At 35.5% G+C, this 18,600-nt stretch overlaps 1 protein-coding gene across 3 annotated transcripts in view; it reads left to right on the top strand.

Annotated features, from left to right (window-relative positions):
- Window positions 1–18,600, top strand: part of LOC121376904 (transmembrane and coiled-coil domains protein 1-like) — a 90,549-nt gene that overhangs the window by 46,905 nt on the left and 25,044 nt on the right. Inside the window, exons 5-8 of one of the 3 annotated variants that reach the window (XM_041504688.1) lie at window positions 9,982–10,038; window positions 15,625–15,820; window positions 16,661–16,814; window positions 18,341–18,569. In XM_041504688.1, the coding sequence (XP_041360622.1) occupies window positions 9,982–10,038; window positions 15,625–15,820; window positions 16,661–16,814; window positions 18,341–18,569 (636 nt within the window). Of the gene's footprint in view, window positions 1–9,948; window positions 10,039–15,624; window positions 15,821–16,660; window positions 16,815–18,340; window positions 18,570–18,600 lie in introns of all 3 variants that reach the window. The other 2 variants (XM_041504690.1, XM_041504689.1) reach the window with 2 other exon arrangements.

The following is an 18,600-nucleotide window of genomic DNA, read 5'->3' on the forward strand; positions in this document are numbered from 1 at the left end:
AGTCAGTACCACACTGAAATCTACATGTATCTCTACAGTCAATACCAAACTGACATCTACATGTATCTCTACAGTCAGTACCAAACTGACATCTACATGTATCTCTACAGTCAATACCATACCAAACTGACATCTACATGTATCTCTACAGTCAATACCAAACTGACATCTACGTGTATCTCTACAGTCAATACCAAACTGACATCTACATGTATCTCTACAGTCAATACCAAACTGAAATCTACATGTATGTCTACAGTCAATACCACACTGAAATCTACATGTATCTCTACAGTCAATACCAAACTGACATCTACATGTACCTCTACAGTCAATACCAAACTGAAATCTACATGTATCTCTACAGTCAATACCAAACTGAAATCTACATGTATCTCTACAGTCAGTGCCAAACTGAAATCTACATGTATCTCTACAGTCAATACCAAACTGAAATCTACATGTATCTCTACAGTCAATACCAAACTGAAATCTACATGTATCTCTACAGTCAGTGCCAAACTGAAATCTACATGTACTTCTACAGTCGGTGCCAAACTGAAATCTACATGTACCTCTACAGTCAGTACCAAACTGAAATCTACATGTACCTCTACAGTCAGTACCAAACTGAAATCTACATGTACCCCTACAGTCAATACCAAACTGAAATCTGCATGTACCTCTACAGTCAGTACCAAACTGAAATCTGCATGTACCTCTACAGTCAGTACCAAACTGAAATCTACATGTACCTCTACAGTCAGTACCAAACTGAAATCTGCATGTACCTCTACAGTCAGTACCAAACTGAAATCTACATGTACCCCTACAGTCAATACCAAACTGAAATCTGCATGTACCTCTAAATGTACAGTCAAAACCACATTGAAATATGCATGTAGCTGTAGGACGAGATGTAGCCCAGTGGTAAACCGTTCGCTTGATGTGCGGTCGGTTTAGGATAGGTCCCTGTTGGTGGGCCCATTGGGCTATTTCTTGTTCCATGCAGCCTGCGCACCATGACTAGTATATCAAAGGCTGTGGTATGTGCTATCCTGGGTGTGTGCATATAAAAGATCTCTTGTTACTAATGAAAAAATGTAGTGGGTTTCCTCTTTAAAACTACATCAAAATTACATAATGTTTGACATCCAATAGACGATGACTAAGAAATCAATGTGCTCTAGTGGTGTCGTTAAACAAAACAAACTTAAGTCTGATGTCTATAGCCTCAGTGGTGGTGGTAGACTACTAGCTGACACTGATGGCATAACCACTACACCAATGACACTGATGGCATAACCACTACACCAGGGACGCTGACATGTCAAAAGGCTTTACTTGTGTTGGTAAACAAAACCGATCTGGCGGTGTTATGAAAACGCATTTGAGTAAACACTGGGATGAAACTCAACACTGATCTAACTGGGTTACTGCATGATGGTATCTTTGCAAAGCACAGTTTACTCTGGAGAACCCAGGACATAATGCAGTCAGCCATGTATTTGATATAAAAGAAGTCTATTTTGTTTAAAAACACCACTAGAGCACATTGATTTATTAATCATCGGCTATTGGATGTCAAACATATGGTAATTTTGACATATAGTCTTAGACAGGAAATTTGCTAAATGTTTTCATCAGTAACAAAGGATCCTTTATATGGACCATCCCACAGACAGGATAGCACATACTACAGCCTTTGATATACCAGTCGTTGTGCACTGGTTGGAATGAGAAATAAAATAGTCCAATGAGCCCACAGACGGGGATCGATCCTAGACCAACTGCGGATCAAGCGAGCGCTTTACCACTGGGCTATGTCCCATTCCATATTTGGTATATGTCACATAATTATAGCGAACTTCACTGAAAACACATGACCCAATTTCCAATTGTTATTGTTTTCGCATGTGTGAGGTTGCTAAACAACACACAGTAACCCTGACTCATGAATAAAAACATTGGGTTATTTATTGCCTGCCAGAATACAGCCAGTCATACAAAATCATTTTTAAAAGTATTCTAATATTTTCTTTCCATATCCTTTTATAACTACAAATGTGATAGGTGTGTTTTCAGTTCAATTCGGTATATTTGGCTATGTTTCTCGATACCGAAATGCACAGATAGTTTTACTAAATGTTTTCAACAAATCACTTTTCGCCCATGAGAATACTTGCAGTTATGAGGTAACACAATGGATCAAATGCAGTACTATACAAGTATTGACTTTGTGTGTCTTGATGCTGATTAGTGAGAAGTGCAGTGTAAATCTGTGCAATATATTGATCGATTGGTGCTTAGTTTGTCACAGATTTCCCATTGTGTGTTTAGCAAATGTGCTTAGGAAATCATTAATACTAATACAGTGAAACTCCACAAAACCGAACCCTCATAAAACTAAAAATCCTTCAGACTTGAGTAATACAACATGCTAATGGTGTTATCCATGTTAATAAGTCGTGTTTGTGGGGGTGAGGGGGTGGGGTAATTATAGCATGTATGTGTAGTAGAAATAGAGTCTTCCAGCTAAACAAGAAGTGCACTTCTAAACAAAAAAGGCACTTCTTAATAAAAGACACATCTAAACAAAATGCACTTCTAAACAGAAAGAGATCTTCTTAACAAAAGGCATTTTAAAGAAAAGGGCACTTAAAAATATAAAACTTCTTAAAAAGGGCATTTCTAAACAACGAGGACACTTCTAAACAAAAATGGCACTTCTTAACAAGGACATTTCTAAACAACAAGGACACTTCTAAACAACAAGGATACTTCTAAAACAACAAGGACACTTCTAAACAAGCAAGGACACTTCTAAACAAAAAGGACTCTTCAAAACAACAAGGACACTTCTTAACAAGGACACTTCTAAACAACACGGACACTTCTTAACACAGACACTTCTAAACAACAAGGACACTTCTTAACAAGGACACTTCTTAACAATGACACTTCTAAACAAGGACACTTAAAAAAACCAAGGACACTTCTTAACACGGACACTTCTAAACAACAAGGACACTTCTTAACAATGACACTTCTAAACAACAAGGACACTTCTTAATAAGGACACTTCTAAACAACAAGGACACTTCTTAATAAGGACACTTCTAAACAACAAGGACACTTCTTAATAAGGACTCTTCAAAACAACAAGGACACTTCTTAACAAGGACACTTCTATTAGTTCTAAACAATGACACTTCTAAACAAGGACACTTCAGAAAAACAAGGACACTTCTTAACACGGACACTTCTAAACAACAAGGACACTTCTTAACAATGACACTTCTAAACAACAAGGACACTTCTTAATAAGGACACTTCTAAACAACAAGGACACTTCTTAACACGGACACTTCTAAACAACAAGGACACTTTTTAATAAGGACACTTCTAAACAACAAGGACACTTCTTAATAAGGACACTTCTAAACAACAAGGACACTTCTTAACAATGACACTTCTAAACAACAAGGACACTTCTTAACAGTGACACTTCTAAACAACAAGGACACTTCTAAACAACAAGGACACTTCTTAACAATGACACTTCTAAACAACAAGAACACTTCTAAACAACAAGGACACTTCTTAACAATGACACTTCTAAACAACAAGGACACTTCTTAACATGGACACTTCTAAACAACAAGGACAGTTCTTAATAAGGACACTTCTAAACAACAAGGACAGTTCCTAACAACAAGGACACTTCCTAACAACAAGAGCACTTCTAAACAAAAAGGGCATTCCTTAACAACAAGGACACTTCCTAACAACTAGGGTACTTATTAACAAAACAAGCACTGCTTAACAAAAGTGAACTTTTCCATGCATTTTGGGAAGTCATGAGGATCTTCTAATTATGACCCATAGTAATAAACAATAGTAAAAAATAAACTGGAGAACAATATTTAATGTTACAAAATATATTATTTTTCATAAGAATTTGGTTAGCCTAATTAAAATGTAAAAAAACCGAAGGTAGTTCCTGACATTCAACATGTATAGGTTTGTATGCTTTATCATATTTTGTTAAAACCTGTGAATCAACAAGGCCCTATTTGACATGTTAATTAAGATGCTGGCTTTATCCTGTGCAGATCCAGTGGTGAATGTCTTTACTTCATACATGATGTAGCATTTGCCATTTTAACCTCTGCAGGATGAAGCCGATACCTAAAGGCAGTAACCAGCTATTCTCTACAAATACATCTATGTGGGCATCTCATAAACACTGCTCAGTTTAATTAACCCCTTTGATGAAAAACTGCATTGTGTGTACTCGGGATAGTAATGTGATAGGTACATTCAGTGATGATATTAATGTTTACCAAATTGAGCAGCAGAGTGACCAAGAAATTAAATCATCACATTCAGCTAGGTTTCAGGGATGGGATGTAGCCCAGTGCTAAATTGCTCGCCTGTTGGTGAACCCTTTGGGCTATTTCTCATTCAAGCCGGTACTCCACAAATGGTGTAACAAAGGCGGTGGTATGTGCTATCCTGTTTGTGGGATGCTACATATAAAATATCTCTTGCTGCTAATTGGTAAGAATAGTCCAATGCATGGCAGAAGCGGATTTCCTTTCTCATTACCTGTGTGGTCCTTAACAATATATCCGATGCCATATCACATAATTAAAATGTGTTAAGTGTGTCATGGAATAAAACATTCCTTCCTTCCCCTAGTTTCACCTTTTTCTTGGAATTTTCATTAGCTACATGTAGTTTAAAATCCTTTCCAGCAATTTGCAGCATAACATATTGTGACAAACATGCTATATACCTGCTGCATTGTATTTTAAAAAATTATCATCTACTTTCTGGTGTATATTATTATAATTTTTGTCCTGTCAGCCAATTTTTTGTTTTGGTAAATGCAAACACTAAAACCTTGTTTCATCGAACACCTCTCTGAAGCAGACAGGAACAGGATTTAGCTCAGTTGGTTGAGTGCTCGCTTGAGGTGCTTGCGTTGCAGGATCAAACCACTTTGGTGGATCCATTCAATTGATTGTTTTTTTTCTCATTACAATCATTATGTCAAAATTACCAAATGTTTGATGTCCAATAGCCTGTTGGGGTTCGATTTAGAGACATTTGACTGTTAACAGCAAATTACACTGCCATACTGAGTGTTTAACAAGACTGGTATTGGAACTAAACGTTCTGAAGATTTAAACATTGTGCGTTACTATTAGTCCAGTTAAAGTGTTAATGTTAGACTAATACAACATGCAAATTAAAATATTGTTACTAATTAGATGATATTATTAACATAGGCAAATTGTTAGCGGTCTATTTATGTCTTGGTGAAGGGGAATGAATGTTTTAATACTGTAGTATAGTGAGTCATGTTACATGCATGTACATTTTACTATAACAAAAGCTACACACAAATGTACTCTGGTAGATATTCTGTACTAATAGCTTTCACTACAGTTAATACCAGTATCACATATTTTGAAATTGCAGAGTATGTACCGCCTTATCTTGTTTATATAAGAAGAAAAAAACCCCAAATGAACTTGTAGGCAACAAGTACCATGAAATTGTATCATCTGCATCAAATATTTGAATTTCCTTATTTCGAATGCTTCAAACTGTAACATTGAATGAATGAATGAATGTTTAACGATACCCCAGCACGAAAAATACATCGGCTATTGGGTGTCAAACTATGGTAATGCAAATAAATAAAGTGATGATCAACATCAACATAAAAATTCAAGGTTTAAACAAGAACAGTGCAAAGAACTGTGCAAAAATACAAATACAAATATCACAGAATTTTACGGACACCGAATTTTACTCTAAACTTCAATTTGTGCTGTATTGGCCATTCTCAAAGAGAATGTTACACCCCTGCACCACGGTGAGGTTACAGCTCTCGCAGGGGCAAACTGTAACAAGACAAATTACTATAGTATTCCATATATAATACAGATATCCTTAAATTACTATAGTATTCCATATATAATACAGGTATCCTTAAATTACTATAGTATTCCATATATAATACAGGTATCCTTAAATTACTATAGTATTCCATATATAATACAGGTATCCTTAAATTACTATAGTATTCCATATATAATACAGGTATCCTTAAATTAGCAATGTTCGTAATTACTGGTTATATTCTCTCCACAGAATCATCAATTGAGGTGTGTTTTTTTATTATTTGATTTACAGATTTTTTTTAGGGACCCTTGGCCATCCCCAACCACACCTCTTCCCCTCCATAACCTTTTATATTTAACTGGTGCCACCCCCCCACCCCACCCCCCCGATGTGCGTGCTCCTCAAGTATAAAATCCTGCCAATATTACAGCTTATAATACGGGTACATTCGTTTAATTCAGCTACTTAGCATTTATGTTGAGTTGGTTTATACAACATGCCAGGTCATAACAAGGTGTCGGCAAAGAATTGGCTAATACACAGCCATACACAATACACACATATTGGTTACTGTACTAACAGATCAACACCTGAAATTAATATTCCTAGAATGAAATTGTAAGTATTAAATGTGATATTCAAGTATTGCAGACCTGTCAACCCTCCCGGATTCCGCGGGAGTCTCCCGGTATTTGATCAAATCTCCTTTCACCTGTGCGGGAGACAGTTTCTCCTGTTAAATGACATTTTTGTAAGCATAAAAAAAAATCGATCCGCTTTTGTCAAAATAACAGAAGGGAAGTAACTCTGCCTTTTTTTTCTCATTCGGAAAATGTCGACTACTTTCGGTTTCCGAGAATGTAACAGGCCGAATTGTCCCGACTGTTTAACCTTTGCCGAAGTGAGAATTGTGGGATAGCCTATTTATATTGTTAAAAAAGCACATGGAGTTTATAAAATGACGTGTTATTATAATGTTTGTTGTCATCGTAATGGCTACGAAGCGTATTGCCGCTAATTCAACAGGCTGTGTATTGACATTCAGTGTTGCCATATAAAAAAACAGAACTATCCAATTTAGTTCTAATAACACCTCTGAATTGTAAAATGTCTTCCCACTGGATTACATAATGCAACTATGACGTATCTGAACTGCCAGACTCCCGAGTTGACAGCGATACACACGATGCATGTTAAAATCACATGTCACAGCAAGACAACGAAAAGACCAATTAGCTGTATAAACATACTTGTGTCAGTTAATTTTGTATGTTTGTGCGGTAAAATGTTGGTTATAAGGGTACACTTCAAGAAATTATTTTTGTACAGTTAAAAAATGTTGTGTTTGACATTGACATAAAGTTACTCACGGAAATGGGTATAATTCCGGTATATTTCACACGATGCCCGTAATGAGGTTTTACTTATGATTAATGAAAATACAATGTTTATTGCATCATTATAATGATTTTAAATAAGTACCACGCCACCGTTCCTCATTATAGTAAAAACTGAATATTAATTTATAAGATTTATATAAATTTGTTTTTGGTACTTAGGTACACTAACCACAAATGATAATGTAACGCAACCTGTAAGGTTTAAGTGTAATACCGTAAATGTACTAATTAATTTTATTTTTTCTTGTTCATGTTCTTAACATTTTTGGATAAAATAATTTTTGTTTTTTAAATATGTTTTAAATTATAATATTTAAACTTAAAAAAAAAAAAAATATATATATATATTTTTTTTTTTTTTTTTTTTTTTTTTTAATGCCAAGATCTAAGGTTAAGAAGTATATATGACATTATAAAGTATTCATATAACTTGCGATTTTGGGTTAAATTGTGTGAATTTTAAAAATCTCCTGCTTTTTGACAAAATCTCCTGCTTTTTGACAAAATCTCCTGCTTTTTCAACACACACCTCCTGCTTTCTCTTGACTAAAGGTTGACAGGTCTGGTATTGTACAGTGAATATTATTAGACATTAGTAGACCGCAGTAATAAAGGGAACTTATACTTTTAATACAAGAAACCTAGCATTTTTAGCATGAACATTACCAGTATTGTAAAATCCGACGTGATATTTATATTAAAATATTTAAATGATTTTTGTTTTAGGGGAGTGGGTGGGGGAGGTTACTAACATTTGACCTACTTTCTTCCTACTCTTACTATTATGAATTTGAATGTTTTTATGTGCTTAGTATTTGTACGTATCTGGCATGTGTGTTTTCTTTTACTTGTATGTACATGCATCTACCTGTTTGTTTGAGTCCACAGTACATTTAATATTGGTTAGTCTGGCTAAACCTGTAATATATAAAACAAACAAATCAGTAATGAATCAATAAATTCAGTTAATCTAAAAAATATAATAACTTTATTAACACATATATATATATGCAACATGTATATTTTGGTATAGTAGTTAACAAAATAGGGTTTAGATTTTTTTCCAAATGATTGACATATATTAATAAATTAAATACAAACTATATTTGGACATTTTAAATTTATTGTTGACTCATACTAAAATTTAAAAGCTGAGCTTATAATAATACTTAATTTACCCATGTGCAATCAACTTTGAATTTGAAAGAATTAAGTTTATAAAGTAAATAAATTTGAATCTGAATTTATGAAAGGTGATCATTGCAGATTAGCAATAGCATGTTGTTATTTAGATGAGTTTAAGTTTTAAATGTATGCGGACAAAGTAAGACATGATGTGGCTAGACACATGTATGTATTTACTGTAAATTATTAAACATACCCAGCTGTTTAGGAATGTTACACATGACTAAGTGATAATACCTTTCATAAATATAGCCCTCGATATTTGTGGTTTGTAATGAAGTTCCTCAACAGATGCAATTCATGTTGGTATGAAAAACAGAGGATAAGACCCTTTACTTTTAAAACTGTTTAGAGTCTAAACTTAAAACTCCAACGGAGACTGAGACTTCAACGTCATGGCAACAAATTGCATACATGTGATGTCATTAAAGATTTGAATCTAGAATTTTATAAACATGGGCCAAGATTTTCTGATGAGCAGTGCACGTGTTGTACTGTAGATTGCTTGACCAACTGGCATGTTGCCTGTTCCAGCCAGTTCTCTACAACTGGTTTATTAAAGACCATTGTATGTGTATGTGCTGACTTGACTGAGAAAAGTGCATATAAAAGGTATCTTTCTGATAATCAGAAGTAACCCATGTGGCAGTTTGCACTGTCACAATGACCACAATTTGATAGCTGGCCATTGTCAGTTAAACGATGGACCAAAGTTTAAAATCACAGACCCTAGTTTCAACCCGTGAAAAGGGACACTAAGTTTGGTTAATTTACAAACCTGTCACCAGTGTTTCTGCCAGAAAGAAATTTTTGAGTATGGCGCTATAGAATTGAATACAACCACAGTTAACGGGCTATGGGGGGCCTCCCCCACAAAGAAAATGGGTTACATTCAGGGTTAGGCTTAAGAAAATCATACAATAATGATAAGAGTAATTAATTTTGTCAAAATGTTAACTTAAAAAAAAAAAATTTTTGGGTATGGCACCATACCCATTTTACCCTCTGGTAGAAACCCTGGTAACACATCTGAATAAAGTTACAACAGAGTGAGACAAGAGTCTGATGTTGAAACGGGGAAATACCCTTAATAAGTAGACTATAGAGCTCCTCTTTATAAACATACATCTAACTTCTCAGAGAGACGTGTGGGTTTTTTTTAAATATAAAAAATGCATTTTATGGTATTAAAAATACCAAGATACCAGATACCAGAAACACTTAGAATGTACGGAAATGGCTAATCAAAACTATAATATCTTAAGTAATATCTGATTTCAGTTGTTAAAAACTGCTCTATTAATAGTGAAAAATGTCGTAGTGTTTAGAAACTAGGATCTGTCACTTAGTAAACAACTATTAGTTTCCCACCCAGTAAGCTCAGCCTGTTTTGTCGTCTTGTCTTGTCTTGTGTGTGTAGTAGATTTAGTTTTAATAATTGTAGGACTGGCTCATGAATGGTGTTGTGTTTTGTTAGTTTTAAAAACAGCATGGATTCTGTTCCCCGAACCCGGAGAGCGAGCTTGCCCGTCAGGTATGTGATGGATGTTAACATAGTTACTTACATAGAGCGCTGCCATAGTTACGCTGCTGTCCACTTTTATACGCTGCTTTACATGGTGATTAGTCCTTTCTGTTACGTCTTTTTCTAGTGGTGAATCAGTTAATCAACACCTCGCTTAAACTGCTTAAGCAGCGTTCTCATTAGGTGATTTATCACACCGACTAGTTGCATGTGATTTGTGGTAGCGAATCGCAATCATGTGTGTGGGAAGACGTTACGTCTTAAGATTCCATGACGTAAAACAAAGCTTGTCAGTTTAAAAATATTTTGCGGGAAATGTAAGTGCATACAAACTTCCACTGAAATAAAGAAAACATGAATGTAGACAATTTACTGATGGCATTATGTACCAAAACAGTTATTGACCACATCTCGACAATAATAGCTAGGTTTTATGTGGACCCATGAAATCTGGACATTTTGACATTTGTATAAACAAACACAAACCCCATGAGGTGACAAAACTGACAGTTGAATTGTAATGCGATTTGATTGGCTGAGACCTTACGATTTGTTGTAAAAAACAGAACAAATTGTAATCAGTACAATTCCGACACGACTTGTATAATATTAAAGTCATTCTGATTTAGGTTTTCCCACAGTACGATTCGATCGCATGCAACAAGTCGGTACGACTACTCGCATAATAAGAATGCCCCTTCAAGTTGTATTTAAAAGTTGATGTTGAAGAAGCTTTTTGGATTGGATTTACAATCTTAACATTTGGCGAAAGTCATGGTTCATGGTTGGTTGGCCATCTGCTGTCTCATTGCAACATATGTCCTGGTATGCATTGTGATCCTTAAAACAAAATTGTAAACCTTCATCATTTGTGAATACAACTAGCAATAAAGTTATAACACAAATAACATCTTATGCATATCATTTCAAAGCATTTTGCCTCCAAAAGTTTGACATCCAGTAACATAAATTATATCTGTTTGTTTTTCTTTGGGATGTTTTGCATTCATTCATACAATACTTAATTTTGCACCAAAGTGATTGTAAACATGTTTTTTACATGCAAGATCACAGTGATAAGCTCTTGAATGATGAATCATCATGTTTTGATATACACATGTACATGGCATATGCTAATAAGCCCATGCCACTTTACCAAAAGGTTTATGTTGTTTGAATCATTAATGTTGACAGCTGTATTTCACCACTAACACATCTGTTTCATGTTGTATTTTGTTATACTTAACATGTACATATCTGTTGTGTGTGTGTGTGTGTGTGTGTGTGTGTGTGTGTGTGTGTGTGTTTGTTTGTGTGTTTGTTTGTCTTTGTTTGTTTTTGTTTGTTTTTCAATGTTACTAATCCAGCTAGTGAATTATTGATTCCTAACCTAACATAAAATCGTTTAACATTGCATTCATGTGAACTAATTGGCACCCTCCACAATAAACTAACATAATGTCATTTGCAGTTAAAGCATATATTCTGTGTTTTGTTTCTAATGATAATTAACTTTATGCATTGTGTAAGCTTGTCACCCACTTGCATGTATGAGTTGAATGTTGTGTTTTATTTTTGTTTTTGTTTTTTTATTTGATATTGTGTATTTTTGGCATGTACTGTTAATTGTTGCACATAGTTCAACTATGTTAACTGTATATCATAATTATCACTTACGACAATTTAACACTTAAATGTTTTTATTTTTTTCATATAAATGTCAGACCTCAACTTAAAAAACAAAATTAAGGAGAGTGATTAATTGCTCCCCTGATTTAGATTATGGGGAGCCATTTAAGATATTACCATATTGACACCATATAAATTGACATACTAAGGGGAGCTAAAAATTACTCTGCTTCAAGGAGTGATGGAGAGTAAGAGTGACGGTTCCCCTTAAACAGTGTGGTGTGGAATTCTCCAACCTTCCTGTATACCCTTAAAATTAATGATTATAATTAATAGATGTGTAATTTTTGGATTTTTGGCATCCTAAAAAGTGTTTCTGTACTTGTTCTATGCTGAAAAGTTCACAGTCATCCCTGGCTTTTCTAGACCCATGCAGTGTATTGACCATGTTTTGCCCAAGGTCATGCTCATTTCCACTTTAACAAAAAGTTTATACTCATGAAACAGTTGTAATCAAATTTTTATACCCTTATCCTAAAAGTGCCTAATCAGTGAACTGTGGTAAAGCAGTGACTTCCCTTGACGGAGAAAAGACTAACACCGTGAAATTACTTTTGTTCATTGTCATCTAATTTTCGTGTAATTCATGGACTATTTGCAGTCAACAAATTTAAATACAATGAAACTATAATGCATGTACATTTATACATATATAATACAAATATATGATAATAACTTTTTGATCCATGAATTTAAGTACCAACAAAATGTATATTTGAGCAAAACCATCAAAATTTAAAGCTGTCAAAAATAAAGGATTTTACAGTAAACTGCAATATTTTCCATAAAGTCATCAACTGTCACTTGTAAGTGATATCACAGACATAATGTTGGCTCATAAACGAACATCATTGCCCATAGTTTTGAAGCTATCTCAGCACTATGATATCATAAAACTGTTGTAGGCTATATGGCATGTCTTGTAGTGACGTCATCATAGTATATGATGATTGTATGATATTTGTAGAGCTGAGATAGCTTAGCAAATCTGTAATCTGGTTATTACATGCAATATTCGATGGTAGTGTAAGTAAACCACATGATTGTGGTTTGTCTGTCACAAACCAAGTTCATCTGTTCTTTGTTATTAGCAAAAAGTTCCAAAACCCACCAAAATGGTAACATGTTAGATTTGCACATTGCAGGAGTGTTATTTACACAGCCTTATACCTCAGTTATAATATACAGACTTGCAATGTTTTTAATATTGTTTTTATTATAGCTTGGTAAACATTAATTTTATTAGTTAAGCTATAAAAGTAGCATATCAAACACATCTCCATGTTTTGCTGTAACCTAGCTGGTGCCAGTCAGTGCTGACAAAATCAGGTACACAATGTATACATGTAGAAAGCTAGTGAAGACAGTTATCTGCTTTTTCAACCCGATTCTGAGCCTTGTACTTCCATAAAATAAAGGTAAATTGTGGTGAAGACACATCTGATAGTTTTGTGCAGACAGTACATCACATGGCCTTGAATAGACCAGTCATGTGCAGACGCGGCATAATGTACAAAATAGTGATACGGCTCGAAGTTGCCAGACTATCCTTTCAAATTCACCTGTGAAGGACATTTTTACAGATACAACAAATACAACAAATATAACACACACACACACACACACACACACACACACACACACACACACACACACACACACACACACACAAAACAAAGGTTGTACTGCCATGCCGTACCTCTTTGAAAACTGGTTCGGCCATGGCTGTATCGGCCGTACTGTATGCACCGCCATTGATGTAGCATTGGATGGGGCAGGACACATTTTGAGTAGATTGAGGATGATTGATCCTATGAATCATCGCCCAGCAAGCGAGTGCTTTACCACGAAGTTACCTTGTATAATACTTGACAGGAGTGTTCACAGCTTCTGTAGCAGTGTCTCAGCTGAACAGCTGAACACTGATAACAGTATAATGATCAAATATTAAACATTCCAAACTGAACAGTCAGGGTTGATGCCACAGGGTACGAAGGGTAAAATGATGTACCCTAAAATCTTAGGAATTAATGAATATATTTCAATAATCTTTTGAAAAATTATAGTAAGGTAACTGCTGTTTAAAATTTGTAAAAGTACATGAAATGCAATGTCCATTTTCTAAAGATAGTAGGAGTATTTATGATCCTGACAGTGTTAATAATAGTGATGCAGTAACACTGCACATTGTAGCATTTGGTTTGTGCTGTTGAACACTTACTACATGTGTACCTAGCTTCACTGGTATACGCGTTATACATCTGACATGCATGGCCATCCTGCACTGTGCACAACATTTGGCATACGAGGTTAATTGAAATGATATAACTATTATACGGGATTTATCCAGGATTATTTGGCAGGATCCCAGGTCTAATGAGATTGGGAAAAATAGGGCGATTTAATCATTGGGATTTCTTTTTGCTTTTAAGACCATTGAATGATAGCAAAACACTATTGTTAAATTAATTTATCAAAACAGTCAGGGTTTCTAGAATTTTTATAAAAGGTACTAGCCACGATTAAGAATTCACTAGCCCTACTTTACTTAAGTTAATACAGTTTTACTAAATAATAGTAATAATCAGATATGTCATCTATATAGAGCTTAAAAACACTAACATTGAGGGTTGAGATCGGGGCAGGCTATTCATATTTACAAAATAGACAACTGCAATATCTGACTATTTGTTTTTCACTAGCCATGGGGCATTGCAATATTAGTTATTTACTAGCCCAACATTGAATATCACTAGCCATGGGAGTGGGGCTTCCACAATCTAGAAGTCCTGAAAACAGACAATAATTACAAAAAAAGTTTTTCATCAAATTGTGAATTTTCAGTGCCACTTGCTTTTGGGAAGGGGCCTAAGTTTGGTACTGCAAAATGCCTGGATAAATTTCTGATAGCACAAGAAAAAAATAATTAATCTAAGTTAAAGGATAGGTTTTGTAAATCTTATTTTTCACTTTAATCACAAAGTTGTGAAGACATAAATACCTTTAAACAAAATTACAGTAACAGCCATGTTCATCGAACTAGTGATTCTTAGCAGCTTTGTTTTTCTAATTTATGAACTTGATAATTTATCATCTTAGTTATACTGTAGATTAGTTTAACAGTTAATATTAATGCATGCTTACATACAGGTGTAGTCCTTGTGGAATTGCAAGAATTATTTCCTTCTTGCATCAAACTAAAACCATTTCATGTTTGCAAAATTTATGTCCACGACAACTATTAGCTATATGTTCAGATGGTTAAGAATTAATAAGATAAATAGGTAATTTCAGTACAAATTATACATTTTTATGTCTTTGTTACTAAGTGCTGAGTATATGTAACCTAACAGTGCTAAGAAGATGCTAGTATTTTTACTGTTGCCATTTTTTGTTTGTGTATTTTGTGGAATTGAAGTGAGTTATTCTTATCATGTGGTCTATTGATTCATAAATCATGACCCATCATTAACCTTTGTGCTCAAAATTCATTAGTCCATGATCCAAGTAGCATATTAATTCAATAATCCATATCCCATAAGCTCTTTTTACTTGTTAATCCATGTCCCATGTTTTTAATTCATTAATCTATTACCCATATAATCTGTTAATATTTTAATCTATTACCCATATAATCTGTTAATTCATTAATCCATGATCTTTGTGTTCTGGTAATGTGTATTCCCAATCACTATTCACTGATCAGACTAACCAATATATCCCATTGTATTAAATTTTATGAAGTCCATTTTCCTGAAATTTGATATCATGAACTCCTGTATCACCCACAGTTCCTGCTGTTAGAGTTTAGTCAGTTTTAATTGTCACAGAGCACCAAGTACCTAGTCCTAATTGTATCATCAAATTAATAATACTAAGACATTGTTTTGTTTGTGTATTGATCAGGAAAAAGTCAGATCCTGGCAAGGTGTTGACTATAAAGAACTTCATGAAGGGATCCAGCAAGAGTCCCAGCTTGCCACGGAAACCGGTGTCTTCAGAAGTGGCGTTTGTGAGTCGACCGTACCACGGGTCTGGTAACCTGGTGCCACCTGCTGACGAGGGACCGCAATCAGCTCACAGCACTGAAGATCTGGAGGCTGTGAGTAGAAGTTGACCACCCCACCATCACCACCACCTTCCACCTCCCTTTTATACTTGTAGTGTGTGGTCCCTAACATTTCTATAGGATGTTTATAGGAATATTTGTTTATGCTTCTGTTATATATATGTGTTTTCTTCACAGTGCTAAATACTTGAACTACACCATACCACAGTACAAATCGCCATATCACAATACATGACAGAACCATGTCACACTACACAACAGAGCAACGCACCACACAGCATTGCAGTTTTCACTCTCGCTCCCCTCCACAATCACCTGGACAGTTTTAGAAGAGTTGCAAATTTATCGCTTCCAACAAAAGTTGGTAATAAATTTTATTTGAAACTTCATGTTATAGCTCGCCTGGCACTGTTTCAGGAGAGTGATCTTCAGCTCACCTGGATTTCGCTCATGGTGAAGACTGTTGCACCTCACCGCACTGCACCGCACCACACCACACCGCACCGCACCACACCACACCACACTGCACCACACCACACCACATCACACTACTCCTCACCACACCACACACACCACACCATACCACACCACACCACACCACACCACATCACACCACACCACACCACACCACACCACACCACACCACACCTGACCACACCACACCACACCACACCACACTTCACCAAACAACACTACACCACACCAAACAACACCACACCACACCACACCACAATGCATTACACGTACATAACATGTCACATGATGTGTCAATTTTTTTATTATTTTTTTTAAACAATTTAATATGCAGTGTTTTTATTATTATTGACTAACTGACAATTGAAGTTGAAGTGAATACAAAATGTTTTGAATCAGGTGGACTCTGGTAAGGAGAATGGATCAGACAATGTGACAGATGAAGACACGAACGTGGACGAGAGTCTGAAACGGGAAGCTGCCATTGAGCGAATACAGAATAAGTTAGCCAAGACCAAGGATATGATAAAAACAGAACTGCAGCTAAAAGAAGGTTAGTTATACATTAAATATGTCATTAAGCAGGCATTAAATTTTAGAAATATGTTTTAGAATTTTGCCAGATTCATTGTAAACGTAATTTAATATAGATGTTTTGTGACCCTATCTCATATGTTACGCTTCTGACCCAAAATCTGGGATTCATGGAAGCACGGAGCTTAATTCCTTTTTTTTTTTTTTTTTCAGTTTTATTTGATAACACTTAATATTAAAATCTAAATTATTTTTCATGTGCGTGCGTAAGGCTTTCACATGCTCATATACATGTACCACTTAGGTTTCGAGCACGTCCACCCCAGGGTTTGGTCTCTGGAGGCCAGGGGCCCAATTCGGGGCAGATTTATTTTTCAGTGGACATTTTGTTTTAAAATTTTTGAATTGTATTAAACAACTACTATTTAATGTTTCTGAATTGCACTGTGATATCTGAAAACTGAATTATAAATTGTAATGCAATACTGAACAAAATGTGTATTGCACTATATATATATATATATATATATAGGCTTTGTTGTTTATGAATGCTGTTCTGTTTTCAGAAAATATCAAGGCGTTCCTGAATACCACAACACCAGTGTTTGTTGTCTGTGAATGTCAGCAAGTACCTGACTAGGACAACACTAAAGTTTATCGAAAGCTTGTTTTTTAGTGAATGCCAAAGAGTACCACGACACTAATGTTTGTTGTTTATTAATACTGTCGTGTTTTCAGCGAACGTGAACAAATACCTGTATACTACAACACCAATGTTTGTTGTTTATTAATACTGTCGTGTTTTCAGCGAACGTGAACGAGTACTGTATACCACAACACCAATGTTTGTTGTTTATTAATACTGTCGTGTTTTTAGCGAACGTGAACGAGTACTGTATACCATTACCACAACACCAATGTTTGTTGTTTATTAATACTGTCATGTTTTCAGCGAACGTGAACGAGTACCTGTATACTACAACACCAATGTTTGTTGTGTATGAATGCTGTAACTTTGTCATGTTTTCAGTGAACGTGAATGAGTACCTGTATACTACAACACCAATGTTTGTTGTCTATGAATGCTGTAACTTTGTCGTGTTTTCAGCGAACATGAACGAGTACTGTATACTACAACACTAATGTTTGTTGTCTGTGAATACTGTTTCTGTGAACATGAACAAGTACTACAACACCAATGATTGTTGTCTATGAATGCTGTCATGTTTTCAGCGAACGTGAATGAGTACCTGTATACTACAACACCCATCTTTGTTGTCTGTGAACGCTGTAACTTTGTCGTGTTTTCAGTGAACGTGAATGAGTACCTGTATACTACACCACCAATGTTTGTTGTCTATGAATGCTGTAACTTTGTTGTGTTTTCAGTGAACGTGAATGAGTACCTGTATACTACACCACCAATGTTTGTTGTCTATGAATGCTGTAACTTTGTCGTGTTTTCAGCAAACGTGAACGAGTACTTGTATACTACAACACCAATGTTTATTGTCTATGAATGCTGTAACTTCGTCCTGTTTTCAGCGAACGTGAACGAGTACCTGCGGGTGGCGGCCAGCTCGACAGACAAGCAGCAGGCTCAGCGGATCAAGGCCGTGTTCGAGAAGCGGAACCAGAAGTCGACGCAGATCATCAGTCAGCTGCAGAAGAAGCTGGAGGGCTACCAGCGCAAAGCTCAGGACATCGAGATGCATGGGGTCTCCGGACACAAGCAGGCCAAGGCCGTCCTCAAGGACATCGGGCAGGGCATGAAGTCAGTCTATACGTTGTCTTGTCAATCTATA

Source organism: Gigantopelta aegis, chromosome 7 (assembly GCF_016097555.1).
Source record: "Gigantopelta aegis isolate Gae_Host chromosome 7, Gae_host_genome, whole genome shotgun sequence".
NCBI lineage: Eukaryota > Metazoa > Mollusca > Gastropoda > Neomphalida > Peltospiridae > Gigantopelta > Gigantopelta aegis.